The sequence below is a fragment of the Petaurus breviceps genome, unplaced genomic scaffold (genome assembly GCF_028583685.1).
Source record: "Petaurus breviceps papuanus isolate PSGF00001 unplaced genomic scaffold, PetGlider_PUasm1.0 90743, whole genome shotgun sequence".
NCBI classification, from domain to species: Eukaryota; Metazoa; Chordata; class Mammalia; order Diprotodontia; family Petauridae; genus Petaurus; species Petaurus breviceps.
The window spans coordinates 2,949,396-2,963,631 of record NW_027187332.1 but is presented as its reverse complement, the minus strand read 5'-3'; the positions used below and the strand labels follow the sequence as shown (position 1 = coordinate 2,963,631).

The 14,236-nt window shown below is 43.6% G+C and overlaps 1 protein-coding gene across 1 annotated transcript; it reads right to left on the bottom strand.

Annotated features, from left to right (window-relative positions):
* Window positions 1–1,189: 1,189 nt before the first annotated feature.
* Window positions 1,190–8,139, bottom strand: LOC138145667 (uncharacterized). The gene is made up of 2 exons (XM_069067323.1): window positions 7,859–8,139; window positions 1,190–2,455 (listed from the first exon to the last, which is right to left on the bottom strand). The coding sequence occupies exons 1-2, from the start codon at window positions 7,860–7,862 to the stop codon at window positions 1,830–1,832; spliced, it is 630 nt and encodes a 209-aa protein (XP_068923424.1). The 5' UTR covers window positions 7,863–8,139; the 3' UTR covers window positions 1,190–1,829.
* Between the last annotated feature and the right edge of the window lie 6,097 nt (window positions 8,140–14,236).

The window sequence follows — 14,236 nt, the reverse complement described above, 5'->3', positions numbered from 1 at the left end:
TATTAAACCAACCTTGCATTCCTGGAATAAAACCTATCTGATCACAGTGTATTATTCTCTTGATGAGTTGCTGTAGTCTTTTTGGTAATATTTTATTTAGATTTTTTGCATCTATATTCATAAGGGAACTTGGTCTATAGTTTTTTTTTCTCTATTTTGTGTCTTCCTGATTTAGGTATTAGTACCATATTTGTGTCATAAAAATAATTTGGTAGGACTCCTTATTCTCCAGTTTTCCCAATTAGTTTGTAAAGTATTGGAGTCAATTGTTCTCTAAATGTTTGGAAGAATTCACTAGTAAAGCCATCTGGCCCTAGAAATTTTTTCTTAGGGAGTTCCTTGATGATTTGGTCAATTTCTTTTTCTTTGATGGGGTTATTTAAGTAGTTTACTTCCTCTTCAGTTAGTCTGGGAAGCTTATGTTTTCATAAATATTCACTCATTTCACTAAGGTTGTCAAGTTTATGTGCATACAATCGGGCAAAATAATTCCTGATCATTGTTTTGATTTCCTCTTCATTGGAGGTAGATTCACACGTTGCACGTATGATAATAATAATTTGGTTTTCTTCTTTCTTTTATTTATAATAATTGATTAAAAGTCTATCAATTTTTATTGTTTTTTCATAAAACCAACCCTTAGTTTTATTTATTAATTCAATAGTTTTCTTAATTTCAATTTTACTAATCTCTCCTTTGGTTTTCAATATTTCTAATTTAGTATTTAATTGGGGATTTGCAATTTGTTCTTTTTCTAGCTTTTTCTGTTGCATGCCCAATTTATTGACCTCAATTTTCTATGTTTTATTTAAGTATGCATTCAGGGATATCAAACTTCCCCTAAGAACTGTTTTGTTGTATCTCACAAGTTTTGATATGTTGTCGAATTATTGTCATTCGGTTGAATGAAGTTACTGATTGTTTCTATAATTTCTTGTTTGATAAACTCATTCTTTATGATTAAGTTATTTAGTTTCCAATTAGTCATTATTCTATGCTTCCATGGACCTTTATTACATATAATTTTTTATTGCTTCATGATCTGAGAAAGATGCATTTAATATTTCTGCCTTCAATTGTGACGTTTTTATGCCCTAGTAAATGGTCAGTTTTTGTATATGTGTCATGTACCACAGAGAAGAATGTATATTCCTTTTAATCCCCATTTGTTGCGGGCGTTTGCCCTCACAACAGATCTAGACGACTAGCCCCACGGCCCTCTCACTTACCCATCCCGGGTCTTCGGTCGTCACCGGCCCCTCACGGGGAAAAACACCAGACAGAAGGCGGAGGAGTGAAGCGGGGTGGTTTATTCTTCAACAGTTACATGGCGGAGAGAGAGAGAGAGCGCCCTCTCACACAAGAAAATATATAGCGAATCCGAGCCAATCACATCGCAGTTTTACATTTATGGCCTTATATGGTGATCACCCCCATGGCCTTATATGGAGATCACCCCATATTCATTCAAAGCAACCATGGCACCACCCAAAACCCCTCCCCCTCCCCCATCAACTCCCCCTTTTTCTTTAAAGCAAACAATAATCCTATATGTCAAAAGAATTGGCAGTGCAGGCTGCTAAGCTTCCCGCTACAGGCGACACAGGTGACCACGCTTCTTGCCCGAAAGACCACAGAAAAATCCCATTACCACTCAGGGGTCCTGTCCCAAGGACTCTGACGTGCGGTGCGGGGGCCTCTGGCTTAGGTCACCTCCGATTCACTCGAACCTTACCCGTCCTAGGACACCGACACCCTGGGTCCTGTCTTAGGCGGCCGAGGAGGGAGGAGTTGCCCGTCATGGAGTCACCCCCGTCTTACCCCAGGTGTCACACGTCCTCCATGGCCTGGAACCATACCTGAGGATCTCCCCCCTCTTGGAGGGTAAAAAGGGCCTGTTGGGTCAGAAGCATGTAGCCATCCTGACAGCGCCGTAGATTGCAAACACAATACAAAAGCAAAATAATTACAAGAACAAACACCACGGTGGAGGAGGTTAAGCCTCCCCACTGTGAAAACCAGGTTGTAACATCATGCAGCCACTTAGACAGTCCGGAGAGAACGGCAGGATCGACAGAGGTGGAATTCACCACTGCAATAGCCAGTCTTAATTGTCTTATCTTCTTGCTTGTAAAGTTGAGGCGGTCAGACCACACAGCCTCCTGAGGAAACAGCCCGACACATGGTGACAGTTCCGGATCGACTGTGGGTGTGATTTGAAAACATAACGTCCCATTAAGTGATATTGTCCTGTTACTTTCCACCGGCCTAGTGTCGTTGTTGAGGTGCAGAACAGGGAGCTTAAGGGTGTTGTTAACTGTAAATAAACGAGGAAAAACTTGTGCCGAAGAAGTCACAGGCATGGGTCTCGGGAAGGTGGAAAGCAGTCCCCAGCGTAATTCCATCACGGCATTCTCAGCAAGGAGACCCAAGATGAGGAGGGTGAGTCGACAATCTGAAAGATAAGAAGAACAAGAATTCTCCTCACCCCCCAACCTGTCGGGGGTGGTGCCTTAGTCAAGATCCCTAACTTTGTGAAGGGGCACCCATTGCTGTACCGCTGTTGGGTCATTATTTGGAAAAAAGGAAAGGTGGCCGGGCCTTCTTCCAACCACTTTTACAGGGCCATGCCATTGGCCCTCCTTATCCTGCCACATTACCCTGGAACCGGGCAGTGCCCGGTTAGGTGCGGGGAGGGTCAATGGAGAAGAGGTGGTGTTCTCACCGGAGGTGCTCCAGAACCTCATGGCGGCAGTGGTGCCGTCATCTCTAACTTGCAGGAAATTTAAGGTAAAGACAACCTGGGCCAACTCTTGACAAGTGACCGACCTGCATATTCCCCCTTTTTTGTTTAAACAGGGCGGTCTTAAGTGTACGGTTTGCCTGTTCAACAAGGGCTTGCCCGGTAGGGTTGTAGGGGAGGCCTGTAGCATGTTGAATAGAAAATTCAGTACAGAACAAGGCAAAGGCCTTGGAAGTATATGCCGGGCCATTATCAGTCTTTAAGGCTAATGGCACTCCTAGGATAGAAATCATTTCATAGAGATGGGCAATAACAGCTCTGGTTGACTCACGAGGCTGCAGGGAAGCAAAGACAAAAGATGAGAAGGTATCAACACAAACATGGATAAACTTAGAGCCAAGATGTGTAACATCCATTTGCCAAAGCTCATTGGGGGCAGTACCTCGGGGGTTAAATGCGTCCTCCTTAATGCGAGGGCGGAAGGGGGCACACACAATACATGACCGGACAATAAGTCTGGCCTCGCTCTTCGGCACACCATAAAGAGCCCTAAGAGACCGAGCTGAGATATGGAACTTAGCATGTGCCAACTGTGCAGGGGAATCTTTCGGGGGGAGAGAGGGTGGGGAAAGGCTAACTGCGTGGAGGGCCTGGTCCGCTTGTGCGTTCCCAGAGTAAATGGGACCCACAGCAGTAATGTGCGACCGAACATGCAGCACATAAAGAGGGTGGCGCCTAAGATGAAGAAGCTCCTGAACCTCTTGAAGGAGCCTCAAGACCGCAGTGCGCGGAGAAATATACGCGGAAAGGAGGCGGGGCAGCATGAGGGCGCAATATTGGCTGTCTGTAATCAAATTAAAAGGAACATCAGCATATAGCCGAAGGGCTTGTTGCACAGCAAACAGCTCATTCTTTTGGGTGGATGTATATGGAGTATTGAAAAGCCAGGTGTGGGGAACACTCGGATCATGAACTACTGCGCGGTGGTCCTTTGTTGCATCAGTAAAAACATTAGGGCCCTGCACGGGCACGCCAGACACCACCGGTATAGGGGGTCTCAGCTCCAAAGAGGCAAACATACGGAGCAAAGCAGGGCGAGAGACCTTACAAGTCCTCACCGAAGTCAGAAGGGTCGCCCAGGACAGGGATTCCTGGGCTAAAGTCATGGCAAGCTCCGGGGAAATGGAGCAATTCAAGGCAAAGTCGCACCCAAACAGGCAACGACAACGATGTAAAGCCTGAAGGGCAAAAAGGCAATAAGCCTCCCATTTATCCACCAGGGACGCCTTGCTCACCTTTGGGTATAACCACTCTAGACATCCCTGCTTTTGGAACAGGCAGCCCCACTGTGGGCCGCTGTCACTCAGTACTTGGAAATAAACTGGAGAGCCGGGAATGTAACGAGTCAAGGTGGTCTGGGCCCTCTTCAGAACCTCCTCGACTGCCTGAACCGCCTCTGGAGTCCAACTCCTAGGGGAACTCAGCGAAGAGTCTCCTCGGAGCAGCTCATACAAAGGTTGCATCACACTGGCAGGCAAGGGGGCTGTGGCTCTAATCCATTGGAAGGCGCCAACCAGCCTCTGGAAGTCATTCAAGGTCTTATAAGCACTCAATTTGATAGGAGGCAAGGTCCTTTGAACAGTATTAGCGGTAATCCTGTGTCCCAAATACTCATGGGGGGGTGCCTCTGTACCTTCTCGGGAGCTATAACAAAATTCTGTTGAGCCAATGCCTGCATCATGAAGGAAAGGCATTCCTGTACCTCTCCAGCTGTGGGGCCAGCAACAAGAATATCATCCATGTAATGGATAATTATGAACTCTTTGTATTGATCCCTAATTGGCTCCAAAATCTGGGCGACATAGAACTGGCAGAGGGTAGGGCTATTAGCCATTCCTTGGGGCAGAACCTTAAACTGAAACCTCTTAGAGGGAGCCTGGAAATTTATAGAGGGTACAGAAAAGGCAAACTTCTCCCTGTCCCCAGGGTGCAGGGGAACGCTGTAAAAGCAGTCCTGGATATCAATGACTGTGATATGCCAATGTTGGGGGATAGCTACGGGCATAGGTAAGCCAGGCTGTAATGAGCCCATCGGGAGCAAACAGGCATTTATAGCTCTGAGGTCTACGAGCATCCTCCATTTTCCTGATTTCTTCTTAATGACAAAAACTGGGGAATTATATGGGCTAAAGGAGGGTTCAATCCTATCATCCTGCAAAAGGGAGCCAACAATTTTTTGTAAAGCAGTGAGCTTCTCGGCTTTAAGGGGCCACTGCTCAACCCAGACCGGGCGGTTATTTGTCCAGGTCAATTTCGGGGCGAAGCTCAAATCGAGAGTGGTCCCTACCCATTTCCCGGTAAGCAGTCCGGGGTTACTAAGGAGAGTTGCATTTGCGCAAGGACATCCCGCCCCCACAGAGCATAAGGCAGCTCGGGGAGACACAAAGGAGTGAACCTGCCTGCATTATCATCCACCGACCACGAGAGGGCACGAGCCGATCTCTGAGCTTTCTTGTTCCCCCCCACTCCCTGGACCGGCGTGGATGCAACCATCAAGGGCCATTCTTTCCTCCACTAATCCAAATTAATGACTGAACAATCAGCCCCCGTATCAATGATCCCTAAGATCGGATAATTCTCAACATGAATAATCAAAGTGGGACGGTTCAAAGTGATGGGACGAGCCCAATTCAATTGGCAAGGATGCTGGGATGAGGGGCCGAAGGGAAACGCCTTAGCAATGATCTGATCAGCCCGTATGGAGACGGGGGTGCAGTGTGGATTAAACAGGGTCAACATTGCCTCCATATCCTCTGCTACTTGGGTGGGGACCTCAAAGTCAGGAGAGCCTTCTAGGCCGGTCACTACAGCTGGGTGGAAAGGCAAATGGGCAGGGACTGTTATCGCCTCTCCAGGGGGAAGTGTAAAGATGTAGGGTTGTTTTCCAGGAGAGGCCCTGACTCTTACAAACTGAGGATAATTGCCGCTTAACGAGGATGGGGGAGGGGCCCTGCGGCTGGGCCCCTCCACCTGCCGTTTCCCTGCGGTTGAGATCCGGGGGAGACCCCGGTCTCCAAAGGGGCTTGTTCGCTGCCCTGTTTATTCTTGGCGCGACAAAACCGCGCTATGTGGCCAAGGCGTCCACAGTTAAAACACTTAGGAGGTGTTCCCCTGGAGGTGGCTTTGCACTGGGCCTTATAATGGCCGTATTGACCACATTGAAAACAAGCCTGCTTGCCGGGACCTTTCTGGGCTGACGAGCTGAGTTGTTGTATAGCCGCCAAGAGGCTCTGTTCCCTCTCTGTATTCGAGACTGTCAATTTTTCCAGCGCCTGTACAAGCTGGCGGTCCCTATCCTGGGCAGTGCAAACCAACTGTGCAATAGGATTTTCCGGGGGCAGGTCCATTAACTTATCTATGACGTCCTCCAAGGGGGCCTCCGATGGCAGGGATGCCACCGCAGCTGCTTCCCTGGAGCGCAAGCCTTCCTTAACCAACTGCTTAATGAGTATGTCCATCCCAGGGCCGCTGCCTAGGGTCCTATGGACCGTCTCCTGAACTTGGTTAACAAAAGAAAGGGGGGTCTGATCAGGTCTTTGTTTCAGGCCAACTAATTTAGGGCCCCCTGTCATACCCTTGGCAGAAACCTTCTCCCAGGCCGCTATGTGTGCGGCCTTGACATCATCTAATTCTAACTGCCCATAGGCTGCCTGCACGGCCGGGTTGGAAAAATGGCCAGTGCCACAAATTAAGTGCTCAGTGTCTTGAGGGGCCCTGCCGGGTCTAAGTCGGGCCAAATGCCTGGCCTCCCTCTTCACTTGTGCCTGGAAGGCAAGATGCATAGCAGGGTCTAGACAGGACATAGCTAGCTCGTCAAAATCCCCCGGGGTCCAGGGGTGAGCGGTCACTAGGTTCATAAGTAGCCTCCTAACATAGGGTGAAGAAGGGCCATACTTAGTCACCGCCTCTTTGAACTCTTTCAGTGTCTTATATGGGATGGGAGAATGAGTACGCTGACCCGTAAGGGGATCAGTCAAAATGGGATAGACATCCCAAGAGGCGAAGTCCACCTCCGCGCCCGCCTCCGCCGCCACACGGAGGCTCCGCCTTATTAACCCCTCTCCCTCACAAATATTCGCCTCTCGCCCTTTCTCATAATGAGGAGGCGGGGGCGGAGGGCAGGGAGGGGCGACATATGCGGAACTAGCAGCGAAAGACCGGGCAGGACAGTAATTGCCTGGCAAACAGGAGGTGCTTGGTGGCAAGGCGGAGGTAAAGGGCGCGGAAGCGGGGAGCACGCCCCCTGCATCCGTTTCCCCTTTGTTCTCCCGTCTCTCCCTCCTCTCCCTACGTGAGGGAGTGCCCTTCCGGGTCCTTCTTCTCTCCCTCGATCCCTGGGCGCCCTCTTGGCGCCCACTCCTTTTACCTTCATCTTCCCCTTCTGAACTGCTAGCGGAACTATCCGCCGCCTGATTCATTACCACAGCTCTTAAGTCCTCCCACGGATATTGACCGAAGCCCCCTGGGTCCTTCAATTCCTTATTCTTCCCTTTTTCTAACTCTGAATCTGACCCGGCTAATGAGGAGCCCACCTGTGTGGCCAAGGACCGGGAAGCGGCGATCGGGGAAGGATTCAATGCCGCGTCCACTATCTTAAAAACCGAAAAATCAGTGGGTGTCAGCGAACCAGGGCAGCCATTCTCAAAAGCTGCCATCTGCTGTCCCACAACTCTCCATCTATCGGCCTGTATGCCGACATGCCTGACCCAAGGGCATATGTCCCAGATCTTATCTATAAACTCCCTACAGGTCTTAATGGGGATTTTTGCCCCCCTTTGGGCGCAGAGCTTATAAAGTTGTGCCGTTATCACCCCCTTCTCCTCCTCCTCCGGCCTAAATACAGGGATACTATGCCCTGTTCCCATCCTATCCTCTTCCCGAGGCTACAGTGGCCTCGAGGCTGCCTGGCGACTGGAGCAGACCAGCTGCGTCCAGCAGGCCGTCCGCCAGCTAGTCGTCCCGAAGGGTCAGCCCCACGTTGGGCGCCAAAATCTGTTGCGGGCGTTTGCCCTCACAACAGATCTAGACGACTAGCCCCACGGCCCTCTCACTTACCCATCCCGGGTCTTCGGTCGTCACCGGCCCCTCACGGGGAAAAACACCAGACAGAAGGCGGAGGAGTGAAGCGGGGTGGTTTATTCTTCAACAGTTACATGGCGGAGAGAGAGAGAGAGCGCCCTCTCACACAAGAAAATATATAGCGAATCCGAGCCAATCACATCGCAGTTTTACATTTATGGCCTTATATGGTGATCACCCCCATGGCCTTATATGGAGATCACCCCATATTCATTCAAAGCAACCATGGCACCACCCAAAACCCCTCCCCCTCCCCCATCACCCATTCAATTTTCTCCAGATGTCTACCATATCTATCTTCTCTAAGTTTCTATTTACCTCCTTAACTTCTTTCTTGTATATTTTGAGGTTAGATTTATCAAGCTCAGAAAGGGGAAGATTGAAGTCCCCCACTAGAATAGTTTTGTTATCTATTTCTCCCATCTATTAACTTCTCCTTTAGGAATTTGGATGCTGTAATCCTTAATTACTAGATGTTTAGCAATGACAATGCTTTATTTTCGATGGTGCTTTTTAGCTGGATATTGTTTCCTTCCTTACACTTTTAAATTAGATCTATTTTTGCTTTTACTTTGGCTGAGATAAGAATTGCTACGCCTACTTTTAATTTTTACTTTAACTGAGCCATGATATATTTTACTCCAGCCTTTTACCTTTACTCTGTGGGTATCCCTCTGTTTCAGATGCATTTCTTCTAAACAGCATATTGTAGGATTGTGATTTTTAATCCATTCTGCTCTCCACTTTCATTTTATGGGAGAGTTCATCCCATTGACATTCACAGTTATGATTACTATCTGTCTTTTTCCCTCCATCCTATTCCTTCCCCTGTTCATGTTTTTATTTTTCTCCCCTTCTCCCTTCCCTTCTTTAAGAATTTTCCTCTGGACCACCACCTCTCTCAGTATTCCCTTCTTGTCAGCCCTTCTCACTTTTCTTCCCCTTCCACCTTACTTCTTCTCTCCTTTCCAGCTGTCCCCCTTTTATGGCCCTTCCCCTCTCCTATTTCCTATAGGGTATGATAGATTTTTATATTTCATATAGAATGTTATTTCTTCTTTGTGATGCCAAGCAAAGGCAACTTCCCAAGGTTCAAAATACCAGCATAGGTGCTCTCCATTTTATTCAGAGACAAATTAAGAATAGAGAGAATCAACATATAGCATAATTCAAAATACAGCATTTACCAAGTGTGATTCAATAATCTGCAAGTACTACTCCACCCCTGGACATTACATTCATTTAATCAATCACAAAGTCCCTCTTCTAAATACTACACCACCCCTAGGCTTTACATCCATTGAGTCCATCACAAAGCCCCTCTTCTCAAATGGAGAATAGTTTCTAATCATAAGTAAAGTACATTCATTTGTTTAATCACAGAGCACAAAAAAGTCAAAAGTTCCACACCCTTGGGTTAAAATTGAATCTACCCCAGAGTTACAACAAGCTTAAGCACAGCATTTAATACCCAAAGAGAGGTCTTTTCTTCATCTCAGCAATATTTGTTCCTGGTGAGACAAAGATTAGCAAGGCCACAAGATACATCCCAGTGTCTTCATTAATTTATTCTCTGTCTGGAGAACAGTCCTAGGACCCCTGAAAACATTAGCAAAACCCCCTTCCAGGATTTCTGTAAACATACAACAAGAAAATCCTTCTTCAGGGCTTCTGAACCAAAAACAAGTTTCCAAGACCTCTGCAACAACAGGACTGTCTTTCACCAGTGGACAAATCTGGCAAAACAAAATCAAAACAGACAGACAAAGTACCAGCATAACAGCCATGTCTCCTCAGTCCTTGGCAGCTCTTGGTGGCAGCTCTCAAAAGTCCTGGGCAATTCAAAGTTGCCCTCAGTAATCCTCTCAGTCTCTCTCTGCCTCCAAGATGCTGCTTCCAAAAAGTTCTCCTGCCTCTCTCTTTTCTTGTGTTTCTCTAAAATTACGTCACCAGCTCCTCCCAGTTCAGCGCCCTCTTTTCACGTCAACAAGTCCATCCCACAAGTGGGATCCACAAGCTCTGGGTTTTAACACAATCAAATCAAATTCCAAGCCAATACAGGGGGATCTTTAAATTTCATTACTATTACATTCTTCGAATCAAGATTGATAAGAACAGATCTCATGCAATGATGGTCTCCCCTGACTTCTTTCCCTCTATTATGGTAAGTTTTGTGTCTCTTCTCAATAGAGGCCTATACTTACCTGCTTGTGTAATTCCCCCTTGAACCAGAACTAATTCAGGGAAATCCCATATAACTTTCATCGCCTTCCCTTCTTTCCCTCTACCATATTGTTTTTATGCCTCTTTGTTTGGCATAATTTACCTTTTTCATCTTCATTCTTTCCTTTTCTTCCTTTTCAGTCCCTTTGCAGCCCTTTATAATGCTTTTTATTGGCATTTTGTTTAATTTATACTCACACCCTCTATTTGTCTATAAACATTTTGCTCTAATTAAATAACAGGGTGTGTGTACATATTTTCCCTATTTATCTTTCTATGTCTCTCTTGCATCTCATAATTGGAGGTTCAATTTTCCAGTGAGGTCTGTCTTTTTCATTAGGAAGGTGTGGAAATCCATTATATCATGGAATGACCATCTCCTTGCCTGGAAGAATATATTCAGTTTCACTAGATAGGTAATCCTTTTTTGTAACCCAAGCACTTTTGCCTTGCATAAATCATATCCCCGCCTTGCACCAGAACTAATGAGGGAAAAGCTCATATAATGCTCATCTCCCTCCCTTCTTTCCGTCGACTATATTGTTTTTATGCCTCTTTTTTGTGGCATAATTTAACATTTTTTTCTTCATTCTTTCCTCTTGTTGCTTTGCAGTCCCTTTGCAGCCCTTTATAATGTATTTTTTATTGTCATTTTGTGTAATTTATACCCACACCATCTATTTGTCTATAAACATTTTTGTCTTATTAAATAACAGTGTGTGTGTGTATTCCTTATTTACCTTTCTATATCTCTCTTGAATCTTGCAATTGGAGGTTCAATTTTCCATTAAGGTCTGGCTTTTTCATCAGGAAGGTTTGGAAATCCATTGTATCATGGAGTGACCATCTCCTTGCCTGGAAGAATAAGTCCAGTTTCGCTGGATAGGTCATCCTTTGTTGTAACCCGAGCACTTTTGCCTTGCAAAAATTATATGTCAGTTTCTCCAATCTTTCAGTGAAGATGCTGCCAGATCCTGTGCAATCCTCCACTTATGTGGTTTTATTTCTTTTTTTTTTAATTTTCGATGGGAAATAGATGAACAAATTGTTTTATATTAATGTATGAGAATTTTCTTTTTTTTCTATTTATGTTGTTCAGTTATTTCAATAGTCTCTGACTCTGTGACCACATTAGGGGTTTTATTGTCAAAGATACCGGAGTGGTTTAATATTTCCTTCTTCATTCATTTTAGTGATGAGGAACTGAGGCAAACAGGGTTGGTCAAAATGCTAGTAAACTTCAGAAGCCATAATTGAACTCAGGAAGATGAGTCCTCCTGACTCTAGGCCTGAAACTGTCCACTGTGCTGTTTTGCACTGCCCCCCACACCCCCCACACAGAACACACTTTTGTCATAAGAAATGACTAATAAGAATTCACAGAATCTTGGGAAAATATTTGTGAAATGACATAGATGATATAAGAACAAGTAAATAATTGATACAAACTCAGTAATGGGAAAGAAAACAACTTCCAACTCCAATAGATCTCTGGTGATATAGGGACAAATCTTATTTTCAAATTACTGAGTATGAAACATACATTCAGTGACATTTTACCAAATGAGACATGTGTTTTCTGACATGACCAATGCTTTGTTTGGTTTTGCTTAATTCCACTTTGCTTTCTTAAAATTTATTTTTAGTTTTCAACATCTGTTTCTCAAAGATTTTGAGGTACAGATTATCTTCCCATCTCTCCCCTACCCTCTCCCCCACGGTTTTAATTCTTAAGGAATTATTTTCTTCTGTGAGCTTTTGTATCTCTTTTTCCACCTGCCCAATTCTGATTATTAAGGAATTATTTTCATTATTGAATTTTTGTACCACCTTTTCCATTTCTTCAGTTCTGCTTTTTAATATGTTCTTATTTTCAGGAGATTTTTGTGACACTTTTACTAAACTGTCAACTCTCTTTTGATATTTTTTCTTGTATCAATCAAATATTTAATAACAATTTTCTCCCTACCTCTCTTATTTCATTTTTAATCTCTTTCTTGTCCTCTTCCAGTGATTCTTTTTGGGTTTATATCTAATTCTGATTTTTCTTTGAGGCTTTACTTTGATAGTTTTCTTTGGGGTCTGTGTCTTGATCTTTCCTGTCACCATAGTAACTTGCTATATAGTCAGATTTTTTTTTCATTGTTTGTTGATTTTCTTAGACTATTTATTGACTTTTAATTTTATTTTACAATTGTTCTCTGCTTCTGGGATGAAGGGGGCAGTGTCCCAAACTTCACATCTTTCTTGCTTCTGTTTTCAGAAGTAGTACTTGGGAGTTTGGGGTTTTTGTGCAACAAAGGTGGTATGATCTAATAAGAAGTATAGTCACAGCTGTCCTTGTCTGGACTCTAGTCCTTACCCAGGAAGGAATTTTGTTCTTCTGTTGCCACCAGGGTAAGCACTCCTTCTGGCCCTGGATCTATGTTCTGGCCCCTTCTCTTCTCAAGACACAATAGTTAGTGAACCCTTCTGACATAAAATTGAGACCAGGATCCCTACTCTGCTCCCTGACCACAATCACTCCTCTCCATCACCAGGAGCCAGCCTCCTGTTCTTTTGTGGCTGCAAGGGCTATACCTCCTGTTGGCCCTGGGTCTGTGACCTAGAACTATGTATGGCCAATGAAACAAGGTCTTGAACCCAATGCCAACAAAGCCTAGCCTGAAATCTGCTTTAGGCCAGTTGTCTTACTATCCCCCAATCTGTGAGTTGAATGTTCCCACAACTGCAGCTGCAACTTGGAACACCAATGCTGTAATCTCCAAAGCAACAGTTTTTGCTGCCTAAACTGTGTTTCTTGGTTTGTGAACTTAGTTTCTTTCTACACAAAAGTAATGTAGTCTTATGGAAGTACATTTCTTGGATTTACAATTGAAATCTTTTCCCCAAAATTTGGTGTTATCAGTGATGAACATAGATGATATTTCCAATAATAAGTCTCCACAGCGGGAAAAAAAAGTAATTAAAGGGCAGAGTGTTGTATGATAGGGGAAGAATATTCCTCAAAAGAGCTACAATGAAAAATCATCAGAATTTATATTTTAGTTTATTAAAATGAGCTCATATGTGTTTACTGAAAAAAAAATTTTTAAATGCCATACTTCATCCAATTTCTCTGAAACAATCAGAGAATATAAATCTAAAACCGTATGTGAATCACAATAACAATAATATATACCAATTTCATGTATGACTGAAAAAAAACAGATTTTTATATTTAGTACTACCTTTATATAACATTTGTGACTTATAAAACTTTCTCCATAACAATTCTATGAAAGAGTTGGTGCAAGTGTTGATATTCTGATATTATAAATGTAGAAATTGTGTCTCTGATAAATAACTTGTCTAGGGTAAAATATATAACAAATCAGAGACAGGATTCAGTCTCTGTTTCATTGGATATTCCTCTTCAACATACATATTTTCACAGCATCATTTTGCTTGTTTATTTGAATTTTTATGTCATTAAGTTTGCATTAAATGTAAGGGAGAGGTAAAAAAGAGTAGAAATTATGCATATATATGCAAAATATCTATATATTTATGTGCAAAATGAGAAGTCCCCAAATATGTGTTGTATCAATTAAATTCCTGAGTAAGGAGTAAGAATTCTATAAGAATATCTTTTAGTGAAATTATGAGAACATTGTAATTCAGATATTATTTAATATTCTTCATTTCTTAAAGTATTAAAATTATTTTGTTAGCTTTCATCAAACATATTAGACAAACATTTCCCTTTGAAATTACATTACTTGAAAGATAATTTGGTAGTAGATATATATACACATACATATGTATATGTATAGAAATATATTTCAAGAACATCCAGTTTTGGTAATATAATATTATATTTGAAAAAGTACTATGCCCTCTGTTACTTACCTTTGTTCTAGGAAAGAAAATTTGCTATTTTGAAATTCAGGTTATGATATAAAATTTCTTTCTTTTTCTGCTATATATTTATTTCTAGTTCCGATTTCATTGAGGAAAGATGTCTGTTTTTTGAAACTTTAGTATATTTTTTTTGTACTTGTACACAATGGAGAGGGGGAGGGAGGGAGAGAGAGAGAGAGACAGAGAGAGAGAGAGAGAGAGAGAGAGAGAGAGAGAGAGAGAGAGAGA